The 12,882-nt window shown below is 47.4% G+C and overlaps 1 protein-coding gene across 1 annotated transcript in view; it reads right to left on the bottom strand.

Moving 5' to 3' along the window:
• LOC144936556 (phosphatidylserine synthase 2-like) overlaps positions 1 to 12,882 on the bottom strand; it is a 31,730-nt gene that overhangs the window by 17,715 nt on the left and 1,133 nt on the right. Inside the window, exons 2-3 of the mRNA XM_078863751.1 lie at positions 11,076 to 11,521; positions 1,260 to 1,361 (exon numbers count right to left, since the gene is read on the bottom strand). Of these exons, the coding sequence (XP_078719877.1) occupies positions 1,260 to 1,361; positions 11,076 to 11,233 (260 nt within the window). The 5' untranslated portion in view covers positions 11,234 to 11,521. The remainder of the gene's footprint in view (positions 1 to 1,259; positions 1,362 to 11,075; positions 11,522 to 12,882) is intronic.

Here is a 12,882-nt window from a genome sequence, read left to right as displayed (position 1 = left end):
TCCTTGCAGTCACGAAAGCTTCAAATCTAGAATCAAACCATGTACTCGTTTACGGCCGAATCAACTTAGGGGAGACCCAGAATCGGTTCAGATGTGTGCCACTGTTATTGGCCAAGAGCGTGATTAGAACTTCTGCCGGCAGGTTTGTAGCGAGGCGCGCTAACCACTCCGCCACCGCTCCCCCTTCCGCATCAACACACGACGACAGGCACGGGCTCGTGCGTGCAGCCATAGCATTCACGCTGGCACGAGAACATTTGCCTAATTCATGAGATTATTTTTCCCAATTCCCTGCAATTTATCCCACGCTGAAAGCTCCTTTCAGAAACCCATGCTAAATGCCCACCCGTGGATAATTTGAGAGACTATTGCAGCCTCCCACGTGTGTAAGGCGTCACGATGGGGGAAGGGATCGAGAGCTCAGCGCAAGGGCCTGTACGTGCGCGCACGCTTTCATTGACACTTGCCCACTACTCATTTTCCTTGTGCCGATTTTGGAGGCCTCCGTGCGGCGTCAATAAATAACCCCGCGGAGTTACAAAACGCTCGTCGTTAATTGTAAACGTTATACGGGCGCTCAAAACCCGCTACCTAGAGGTCTTGCCGACAACTCACCCCCCCTCGTTAAAAACCGGGCAAGGGGTTTGGCTCGGCCGTGCCGTGGTACGCAGTGAGCTCAGCCGGTTCATACTCCATGAACCAATCAATCAGAGTGTGTTGGTCGCATACACGTGGAGTCGTTTGAGCATTGGCAGAGAGGTTAAGTTTTGCTCGACGGCACCGAAATCATTTACGTCACGTCCTGGTGTGCGATTGGCTATGTATGCTGTGTGGATATCGTGGCTGTGTGTGTTTATCTATGGTTTGTTGTTGTTTATGGTACACGGTTGGGCCAGGCATGTAGTTGGGCACGGCATGTGGTTGGGTATGGGATGATGTTGTCAATGGATAGTTGTGTACTGTGTGTGTTGTCCATGGCGTGTGTGGTGGTGTGTGGCTGTGTGTAGTTAACCATGTTGTGTGAAAGTAGAGTGAAGTGTGCGGTGGTGCAGCGTGGTGGTGCAGCGTGGTGGTGCAGCGTGGTGGTGCAGCATGGTGGTGCCGCGTGGTGGTGCGATGCGGTGGTGCAGTGCGGTGGTGCAGCGTGGTGGTGCAGCGTGGTAGTGGGGTGCGATGGTGCGGTGCGGTAGTGCAGTGCGGTGCGGTGGTGCAGCGTGGTGGTGCAGCGTGGTAGTGCAGTGCGGTTGCCGTGCGCGCACCTCTTCTGGTTGTACGCCGAGTCCGTGGGCGTCTCCTCGATGAGGGTGACGTGCACGAGGACGCAGATGAGGACGAAGAGGACGGTGATCGTGTGCGCACGCCTGCACCCCCACATCGCCACGTCACACCGTCCGTTCACTCACATCGTCGCATCTCCCACATTGCCCACGGTGTCCCGGTACTAACCCTCCCACCCTCCCGTGTGCGATGGGTTTTCTGCATGCATCTGCGGTTGCTTTCCACATTGAGCCAAAGCACTCATCCAAGGAACTGGCCAAACATCCCAATGCAGGACCCTCTTGAGAAAAGAGTCAAGATGTGAGGATTCTCCTGGGTAATCAAGGTGCCCATAACTTTGAGATGCCAACCGGAGCAAACACGCAAACCCTTTGTGCGCTGGCAGCAACCCATGGGAAATACGCAACATCTCATGTCATCTTTGCAAATTCCAATAAACACTTCTGAAGACAAATACATCGTGGGAAGCGTTACATAACCCATACATGCGCGTGAATTTCTCTATTGTGCAACTTTTAAAATTAAGTCAATGTTCCCGCACACCACCCTCCCCCCATGTCCACAAGGATGTATTTTTGTGGCGAGGATGGAACCGAGGTCTGTTATTTGCCTCACCATCTTCTTGGTTCTTTCGGTAAAGTCACGTAGAAGGGAAGTAATAAAATAATAAAAATAAAACATAATAAAATAATTCTCACGACGACGGCTGCTTGCGTTGTGGCCGAAACGTCGAGAGAATTATTTTATTATGTTTTATTTTTATTATTTTATTATTTCCCTTCTACGTGACTTTACCGAAAGAACCAAGAAGATGAATCCCTGCAGTCACGAAAGAAGCTTTAAATCGAAATTTGCCTCACCATGTCAACCCCCGTCGACCCCACCACCCCTCCCTCCCTGTCCCCTCCCACCCCCACCGTGGCGTCACAATTAAACAGGGGGCACAGAACAACAACAACAACATGCCTTGTAAGCTCTATTCCAGTCAACGCACACCCATGATGACAAGCGAGCCTCCGACAACGACCGGATTGACTGTACCGCGAGCGCCGGGCAACGACTCATTAAAGGGAGCCCCCCCCCCGCCGCGCAGGGGCTGGTTTGGGCACGCCAGCGGCGCGCACAGCGAACGCGGTCCGAGATGTGAAAAATGGTGACTCTGATTAAGATTCATAGTCTCGGTGACAAAGAGAAGTTGGGGCGTGCTGGGTCTGCTGGTAGTTCACCGCACCGCGCTACGAGCCCGGAGGCCCCGAGTTAGATTCCTGCTCACGACCAATAAATAATCTGTGAAGAATACTTGACCCGGTCCTGGCCTCCCCTGGGTCGACTCGGCCTCAAATGTGTACAGTACCTAGTGCGATGTGTAACAAAAACACATCAGTACTGGGGAGACAAAGGCGGCCGGGCGTGGTGCTGGGCAACTATCCCTTGGTGTGTTGTGCCGGCCCTAATCGGTGCTTGGTAAAAGCGCCTGCCCAAATAGTCTGTTAGAGGCTATACGGTGCAACTCTGGCGTGGGATCAGAGCTCATAACGAGGACTCGAAAGTGACCGCGTGCCAAAATTGCGTTTGCAAATGAGTAAAGTGATGGCAGGGAATTTCAACTTGCCGCGAGCTACCCCGACACCGTGCCTCTGGCATGAAGGGTGATTTAAAATGACGCTGCCCAGCAACGTTTTTTTCCTTTCAACTTCACCCAATGATGACGATGCCCCCCTCTCAAACCCAGATCCTAGTCCCCCCTCCACTTCATATTCAACCAGCGCAGATCAGCACGGAGAGATATGGTCAAACAAACTACCATCGTGACCTACAGGCGTTCACGCAGCAGTGGATTAACTTAACGGCTGGAATTTATAACTATTTTTTAAAATCTATATTATAATTACAGATAGCTCCTTAATCTCTGGTTTTACGCCGCTCCTCCTCACAGCGCATTCCCGATGACAATTCTTTTCACCAAGAGCGAAGTGCGAGCTCATCGCAAGTAACCGTAAATATTCGGAAGTAAATCTTTCGGCTGTGCATAACCTAAGTACGTGGCATTGACACTGACCTAACACAGACCACCGCTCACGTACTTAAGAGTTTTGTTTTTTGAATCTCTTAAACATTTGAAATGCCAAACATTTGGAATCATTAATCACGAAAATGTTTGGGTTTAGTGATTAATGATTCCCACCCAGTGTATCTGCTTAATCTGTAAGCTCAAAATCGCCATGAGATGTCTGACAGGACACAATAATTATAACTCGCAGTGACTGTGCAACACGGCTCTTTCAAAACTGTGAAACATTTCAAACGCAGCTGGCGACAGTGTCATCACAGGCTCGAAGCGTAATTAAATGCACCCATGTGTTGCAATTAGATATAATACAACGCCAATGACCAAATCACCTGCGATGCTCCCTCTCAGTCATGGTCTATCCACTGCTAAATGAAAGCCTCCCCCATGCTATCGCCCATTTCCCACAATCCTCCACCTCACTCCGGCGCACGGGCTGATTTCGTTACTCCATCTCCGGCGCGTTCCCTCCTCTGACTGCCATTCCTTAACCGGTTTCGTCCCATCGACCATCTCCCCCTCTGGCCATAATGTGTCCGGCCCAAACCCAATTAACTCTCCTTGACGTATTGTCTCTAATTTTGCATATTGCTCCCCCGATCCAAGTGCTCCTCTCGCTGTCCCTCGGTGTAATTCGTTGTTTGTGTTATTGCTGGAGTAACTTTCTGACCCGTCCCTGCCGGACATCTGCGAAAAAAGTGCTTCATACGTCATCGGGTTCCTCTTCCAGTCTCAATAAATATCCTGATGCAAGATTCTGAATTCTGAGCGTGCATCTCTCCGTGCCTCTTTGGCGCTTTTTATATTCCATTACATATTCTTGGTCAGCCTAAGAAGCTCCACAAAGAGAAGAACGGAGAATCGCATACAGTACACAATGATGGCAATGAGCCACATAAACACCGGGCATGACACAACGTTAAATACCGTAGCTAGTCGCCGCAATGTATGAGCCCTCCGACGTTGCCGAACAGCCAATACGCGGGTAGACAGACCTGTGTACAAGTTTTCATGCGGGCAGGAGAAGCATTGGTGCAGTCATGAACCTGATGACCAGACTTCGATTCCCGGTCACAGCTAACATCGGTGGTTGAGTGACAGCTGAATGGACACTGACCGGCGTGGTGAAGCATGGCCAAACAGCCTCTGTCATTCAAAGCATGGGGGAGGCCTTCATCCAACATTGGTCTACGGGCTGGGCAGCATAACGAGCAATAGCTTGGCGGAGCAAAGCATACAGAGACATTGTTAGTCACCCCGCTGGCAGGAGCTAAATATAGACTGCCCTGCGCCAGTAAAGAAAAACTCTACTGGGACGAGACTAGTGTCAAAGCACTGATTGTGCAGTGTGGATGTCAAGTTTCCAAAATGCGCTTGGTTCGTACATGTATAAAAATAATTTAAAAAAAAAGACTGCGCTCTTGTACGGAATGCCGATGTGTTGTCAGAGATGTGGATTGACACGAAGGGCTGTTAAATTATCATACTTTATACGTGCGACATATTAATTTAATGTGCGCGCATGTACGCATGCCTTTTATTGTTTAAATGAAAAAGGGGGCGGCCGTAATGTAAAATATTTACGATATGAGCTTCGGGAGCGCCAACAATACAAATCGCCATTCGGCAAACCGATGCAAGAATTGGCGCATCTTCTCGGCCACGTAATCTCTCGAGACTCGTGGGAAGACTGAGGAGGAACCACTAAACTGGTGCCTCGTTCTCCCAACTAAGTTTGAACCGTAACCAAGAAGACCTGAAAGATTTGCTCCAGGCATGCCATCAAAGCTATACGTGAAGAACAAGTTTTGCTGGCTGGCCGGCTGCTGTCAAAATGATGCCGAGAGTGCTTCTCACGAGCGAAGGTGTGGGTCTGATGACAATTTTGTCCCCGGGTGTTGAATTCATCGATGACGCTCGGCTGCTAAACGCGCCCTGCTGCTGCCGCTGCTGCTGCTGCTGCTGCCGCCACTCCTATTCCCAAGGCGTTGTTCACCTATGCTGGTGACGCGTTTCAAAACATCATTACCATCCGAGCGATCGCACATACACACACACACGTAGCTACGTAACTTGAACATACGTAACACTTTATGTAACTGGCAGGGCGGGAATACGGATCGGTGCGCGGGGCGCAGTAAAATTTGAGCAACTGTGAGCTGTAAAACCCATTCAGATCATTTGAATGCCAACATATAACTATACCGCACCTGCGATTTGCACTGTTGGCTGCGTGCTGTGCGAAAGAAGTTCAACACACAAACATGCACAGGTTTTTCGCGGTTGTGCTGTACAGTGTCTCCCGTGTGGCACAACACACATCAGACAGCTGTGGTGCTAGTCGTCGTCATCAGCAATTAGGGGTGCAATGATGCCTCGATTAATGTAGATTAATTCTTAAGCTTATGATGAACGCGCAAAATTGCGTTTGTGAGAATCTTTTTGAAATCCGTGTACGTTGAATGAAATGGGATCACGCAATTCCTGCAAGACGCTAATGATCGCTACATTAACAACAATAAAGCAAAGAGTACACTTGAATTAAATCGTGACCTTGGATTACGATAATTAATAGAACTGCCAAAGGGGAGGTGGGGGTGGGGTGGATCTCATTGTTATACACTTAATAGCAGTCACGAACAGAGAAAAAAAACTGCATCAGCATCATTACCAACATTATCATCAAAACCTTCATTATGCCACCATGGTCAGTAAAATGGGTGTTCGTGCAGTGCGCTGTGAAAACGATGACCCGCAGTTAAACTCACAGCAACAGCAGCAGCAGCAGCGGCGGCGAGTGAGGTCTGAGCCGGTCCTGGGCACCCCCGACTAAAGATTAATTTTGAGAGCGCCGTGATGGTGAGATGTTAACTACCTCGCCTGGTATGAAGGAGGTAGTGGGTTCGATCCCGACCCTGAAGTCTGTATATTTGAAGTTTGCGTGTCTCTCTCTCCGTGGTCGCGTGGATTTTTCTCCGGGTCCTCTGGTTTTCCCTCCACATTTATAAACATGCGTTTAGAGCATTTGGCTGCTATACATTTCCACGTGATAAGCCACTTCGTTTAGCTATGATTTGTGGCCAGGTCGCTTCTGAAAAAGAGCTATATATCTCAGTGGGCCATGCCTGGTAAAAGAATTTTTTTTTTTTAAGAACGGTCCAACAGTGCCTATGACTGAAAGGTATGGGAGGGCCTTCATCCAGTAGTGGGTTGATGAGGGGCAGTAACATTTTAATGCACTGTATACCTGTGTTCCCACCAGCCTTCAAACGGCTAAACTTTTTAAGACAAGAACCGCAAACAATGCTGGCAAGCGTGTGTGTGGGTGTCTTCGGATATATAGATGCACTGAAAGCAAGCGACAACCCACGAGAAACGGAGAGCTCTCATCTTGTACAATCGTACGGCGTGAATTTTAAACTCCACAAAGAACGTGTAAGCGGAGAGAGAGAACACAGCTTGGCGACCACCACCTCACTGCCATCTGCGAGTTGCAATGTAACAGAGATGGAGCGATTACCAGACAGTGCGTGTAAGGGTGCTGCGCATTCAGGCGAAGGCAGAGCGAGAGAGTGGGGATTTCATGCCATTCATCATCCGTCCGTTGGTGGTAAACGGAGGGCAACTGTAGATATGACGACGGTAGCTAGGCTCTTATTATTTTATTCTTAAGCGGTAAAACTGGCCGTTGTCCATTTATTTTTTTGACTTTAGCACTGGGAGAAGACGCCGGGACCAGCCCAGGACATGACATGCTGGTGGGATTTTGCCGCTCGGCTGGCCTGGGAATGCCTGGGAATTCCCCAGGAAGAGCTAGAGCCCGTTGCCAGGGAAAGGGAGGGCCTGCACCGCCCTACTCAACATGCTGCCGTCGGGACCCTGGCCAGGTTAAGCGGATTGAGAAACGGAGGAAACAAACGAGCAAACTTAAGCACCCCCCGTTTCTTTTTCTTTAGTATAGACAAAGAAAAACAAATGCGGGGGCAGTCGCTCGACAAATGTTCTTCTCAAAAGGATCACAATAATCAAATCAAGGACATTGCACAGTGGAGCATTATTCGCAACACGTCATCCACCAACTCCATAGTGGCTTCAGGCCTGGAACACCATGCATCGCTTCACTGCTTCATATCTACTCTTACCCTTGTGATGTAACCAGCGATCCGTGCGTGTAAGCGTCGGTGTTTTTTAAAATCGTGGTACTGTATGCTGCATGCATCGGTTTTCACGCCAACCCGTGAAGCCACTGGAGACACTGACGTCCACCACAATGCGTTAAAAATCGTACATGAAATAAAATTCTGTTCAAGACGTAGGCTTTAGCGACCAATATCATCTATAATGGAGGTTCGTTACGAGTACAGCACACCGGTGTGTTGGAGAACTAATTCAGACGTTAAATGTTGTGGAGTTGCTCTCCAGCACACCGGTGTGCTGTACGAGTAACGAATCGGCACGTTCCGTTTACGTGACAAACCTTACTAATTGGCTGTGTCAGGTGGTGGCGGGTTTAACGACACATTTATATTCATGCAAACTAACAAAAAAAAGACCTGTCTTATGGATAAAACAAAATTCCACGTGTGGAAAACATCGTGAACCTGAATGGCGACAATTCATAAAATTTCCAAGCGGTTAATCGTTTATCTTCTACGAAACAGGACATTAAAACTATATATTTTTTATTTTACCAGGTAAGGCCTACTGAGCTATATAGGTCGTTTTCAGAAGCGACCTGGGCACAAATGATAACCCAACGTAGTGGCTCACCATGTGGAAATGTGTTATCAGCCAAATATTCGAAAAGGCACGTTTCTAAATGTGGAGAGAAAAACCGGAGGACCTGGAGAAAAATCCACGCGACCACGGGGAGAGAGACACGCAAACTCCAAATATACAGCAAGCATCAGGGTCGGGATTGATCCCACGACTTCCTGTATACCAGACGAGGTAGTTAACATCTTGCTACTGCAGCACCCCAATATAGTTTGCACCGTATACCACCACCGGATTGCACAATTCATGACATAATATACTGCTGAGCGCCTGACTTACACAGGACACCACTGCACTGTACATAACAGTGCCGTACACTTGTAATAAAGTCATTTATTTATTCATTCACTCATAAAAGTCACAAAGTCACCGAGTCTCGCGCCTCGTTTTCAGGAGGGTGCTGCTGCTGCTGCGGAACGCGCGACCAATCCCATTCGCGAGTGGTTCGTACCCAGACGAAACCCACCACGCATACAAGATGGGTGGGAGGGGGGGGGCAACACTCACAGCTCCGTAAAGGTGGATTCAAGAATCCATTGCTGTGCCGCAGCACTCACCTACATCACAGAGTATTTTCCAAGCTGGTGGTAGCGTCTAAGCGCTAACCGGACTCGACCCCGGGTTTGGCTTCCGAGCCCCGATCAGATCAGGTTCATTCAGCGCGATCCGGTTGTAGGCGGTGTTGTAATGTACCGTTTGCTCATAGCTTACCACAAAGCAGTGTGCTGTGCTTGTTCTACGATGCTACACACATTAAACTGCATCACTGGCATTCCTACGTAAAAAGAAAATGGAATGTGACCCCATTAGAATGCAATTAGGTTTTCAAAACCCTTTCTCAAACCTTAACCCTTCCCCAAGCCCTCCCCCCAAACGAATCTAGTCACAAACAATAAACTAATATGAAAGAATCCTGAACCCCAAATAAAATTGTACCAACAAAACATAGATATTTAAAATGAAAACCCCTAAAGGTGCAACCCCCACGAAAATATAACCATGACCGTAGCCCTGCCCAATTGTTAGTCGCGTCTGGGAATCAATCTCAGGTTTCAAATCTGAACGCGCAGATTGCACCATTATTACGGAATAATGCGTAATAACTGTGGTACAGCAAGGAAATACATAACCGTGTCAAGTGAAACATTTTCATGCACAAATGTCATGTTTCTTCAACTATTTTTGCACTGTACCCGACATATGGTCAAAGGTGCCGTCCATAAATGACATCACGCGATTTTGGACGATTAATTGACCCCCCACCCTCGTTGCACGGCGTCACAAAAAGTCAGACCCCCCTCAAATATGACGTTACAAAGCTCTGCCCCCCCAAAAAAAATATAAACATGCTTCAAATCGCTTTAAACTATTGTCATTGTAGTGCGTATTTAATGTGGCGCTGCACTCTGATGTTGTAGGAGAAAACATTTATTAAAAAGTCTATTTAATCAAGCAGAACGTGTTGTCTATATTTATTTAAAGTTACGCATTTTGATGTGAAGTCGCATTTTTCTAACCGCCCCCCCTCGTCACACATCGTCACAAATGTCAACCCCCCCTCACCCCCCTAGGTGCGTGACGTCATTTATGGACGGCCCCAAAACTGTAATTGCCCAGCACGGAAAACCGGTGAGATGCAGAGAAGTCCTTTTGTGTCTCCACTTTGCAACAAAATAAAAAACAGCCACACGCAGCAGTCAACCGCCACTTCCTGCACACAACCAAGATACATGTTTGCTGAAGGCCTTTTTAGGTGTCCTTTGTCAAAAAAGCAGAGGCAAGGTGTCAGGCCACAAAAGCCACTATTTGCTTAACAAGCCTGATTCTGATGATGAGACCCTGAATATCGAAACCAGTGCCAGAGTCCGATTGCTTAAACAAATGCTGCTGGATAATATTGTATTCTTGGTTCTTTTGGTAAAGTCATGTAAATCAAAAACAAAAAATTGTAAGTTAAATAAAAAATAAAATAAACTAAAATTAAAATAATATTGGTCTGGAAAGACAATGTACTGATGGCTTTATGTTGTATTAATGTATTTATATGTGGGGGACACAGAATAGAGTTTTACTAAGTGTATATGGTTTGTATCGACTACCAGAGATCGTTAATGGTACCACCATATCTCAGCATCACTTCTTTCCTCCTGCCAAATCCTTGCAGCTGCTGCTGCACAGTCGACACGATACTGCACAAGTCTGATCTGAAGAGTTTCATTAGCACCCACCACCTGCATTTAGGTCTAACCCTGGCATTCACCACACCACCCACTCCACCTCCAATACAGCGACACGGATGTAGGGGATGGTGGATCATTAACAGATGAGAGCACTGCGAAAGATGGCCACAGACACCCAGATCGTCCTTGCAAAGGATTATGTTTTGTGTGTCTCAATGGCAGATCTCATTCTCTGGTTAAAAACGTATATTTCCTTGGGTGGCCTTGAGTCAGCGGTAAAATTCCATGGCCAGTTGGTATTAAAAGACCATTGTTGACTTCCCACAAATTGGTACGGGACTAGTTTTAACTGCCCCAGAGGGATGAAAGTCAAACGCAATTTTAGTTTCGTCACTCAACTGTGTACACGAACCACTCTGCCAGCCAACACAATCATATTCACATTTATATACAGGTGCCCTCTTTTCCCCTCCTAAATGTTTTACGTCGTTTTAATTTTGCGCGCGAACTCAACACAAATTGTGCTCTCAGCATAATTCACAAGCCGAAACTAATTCGAATGACACAAACTTTCAGGGCTCACATTACAAGCAGAACCACAGACACTGCGGGGAAATGCAACCGGGCGGCGAGCCGGCGCGCCATCAATTGCCAACCGAGCTCTGCGATCCTCTGCATATCGGGATGTTCTCAGCCAATGAGGAGGGCAGGGAAGCGTACAACGAGGCTCCCACTGCGAGTACTGCGGGGAGAGTTTCAGGGACTGTGCTCACCAGAAGAAGGTGTTGGACTCCTCGTCGAGGACACGGTCTTCCTCCGAGGGGAGTAGGGGACGGGGGCTCTCGCTGACCCCAGGACTCTCGGACTCACAAGTGCTGCAGTCCCCTCCAGACACGTCACCGTGTTGCGAACATTCTCCACCCTCCGCCATCACTCACGGCAATCTCCACGATGACGACGACGACGATCACCTGGATGATGACGATGATGATGATGGCTTTCTTACTTTGTGTGCCACTGCAAGGTGGTGAATTGTGGTGATGGATGATAACGAATTGCTAGCGGATGTCACCGATTGTCAATAATGATGACGATGGGAAGAAGCCTACTTACTGATGATGGTGCCCGTTGTTCAAATGTGATGATAGTATAATGATGATCTTACGAACAGGTGTCAATGACAAGTGAAGATGGTGATGATGATGTCGTCGTCGGTTGTCTGAAACAAGACGGACAAGTCCAAAAGACAGGGAAAGTCTACTGCATAGCACAGAATACTCGTTTACATGACCACTCACTGTAGCGACGTGTGCTGACGACGAGTGTATATAGAACCTCAAAGTGGAATTTATAAGTCAACTATTCAAGGCAAACCCATTTAGGATCAGTGTAAAATAAAAAAGTAATTTACAGAGTCCTACACAGATTAACAGGGCACACCAGGGGGGGCTGGGGTGTGATCAGATCCCACCACACACTCACTCTCATTTATGGCTGAGTCAACCTACTGGAGGAACACACACATTCAGTATATACAAACGATGTATACACACACAATGCACAGATAAATCAGTCGGATACAACCCTTACTAGGTGTAGCTAGTGGTGTGTACTCTAGGGTAACACGTGGTGTGTACTGTAGTGTAACACGTGGTGTGTACTGTAGGTGTAACACGTGGTGTGTACTGTAGGTGTAACACGTGATGTGTACTGTAGGTATAACACGTGGTGTGTACTGTAGTGTAACACGTGGTGTGTACTGTAGTGTAACACGTGTGTACTGCAGGTGTAGCTAGTGGTGTGTACTGTAGGTGTAACACGTGGTGTGTACTGTAGTTGTAACACGTGGTGTGTACTGTAGGTGTCTACAACATGTCCAGATTAACACACGGTACAGCACAAAAAAACACACAACACATTGAAAAGTACATTATAAATACTGCACTGAATACACTCACACAATACGTACAGTATGCAGTACACACAACACATTCTAAATCATTATAAATGCTGTCCACTATATTGGCACACAAGCAATAGAACATGTTCTCGATACTGTACAGTAGCACACTATATAACACTTATATAAACACACAACACAGCCAGACACATGCCGTCACATTCCCCAACACACACAGGGCACATACACACACATACACTCACAACACACAATCACATACATACACATATATACAGCCACACTCACAACATACACACACCATACACTCACATGCACTCACAACACACACACATACACTCACAACATACACACACCATACACTCACATACACTCACAACACATACACACTCACAACATACACACACCATACACTCACATACACTCACCATACACTCACATACACTCACAACACACACATACACACACAACACACACCATACACACAACACACAGCTACACAAGCACATGTGGAGAGAAGTATTGCGCTCATCACTACACTCACTCACAACACATCCACAACACACACACATAACACAAACAACACACTCACACACCATACACCCACCATACATAATACACACACACCATACATAACACACAACACACCCCACACTCAACCT

This window comes from Lampetra fluviatilis, chromosome 16, assembly GCF_964198595.1.
Source record: "Lampetra fluviatilis chromosome 16, kcLamFluv1.1, whole genome shotgun sequence".
Classification (NCBI taxonomy): Eukaryota; Metazoa; Chordata; class Hyperoartia; order Petromyzontiformes; family Petromyzontidae; genus Lampetra; species Lampetra fluviatilis.
This window is presented reverse-complemented; position numbering and strand designations above follow the sequence as displayed.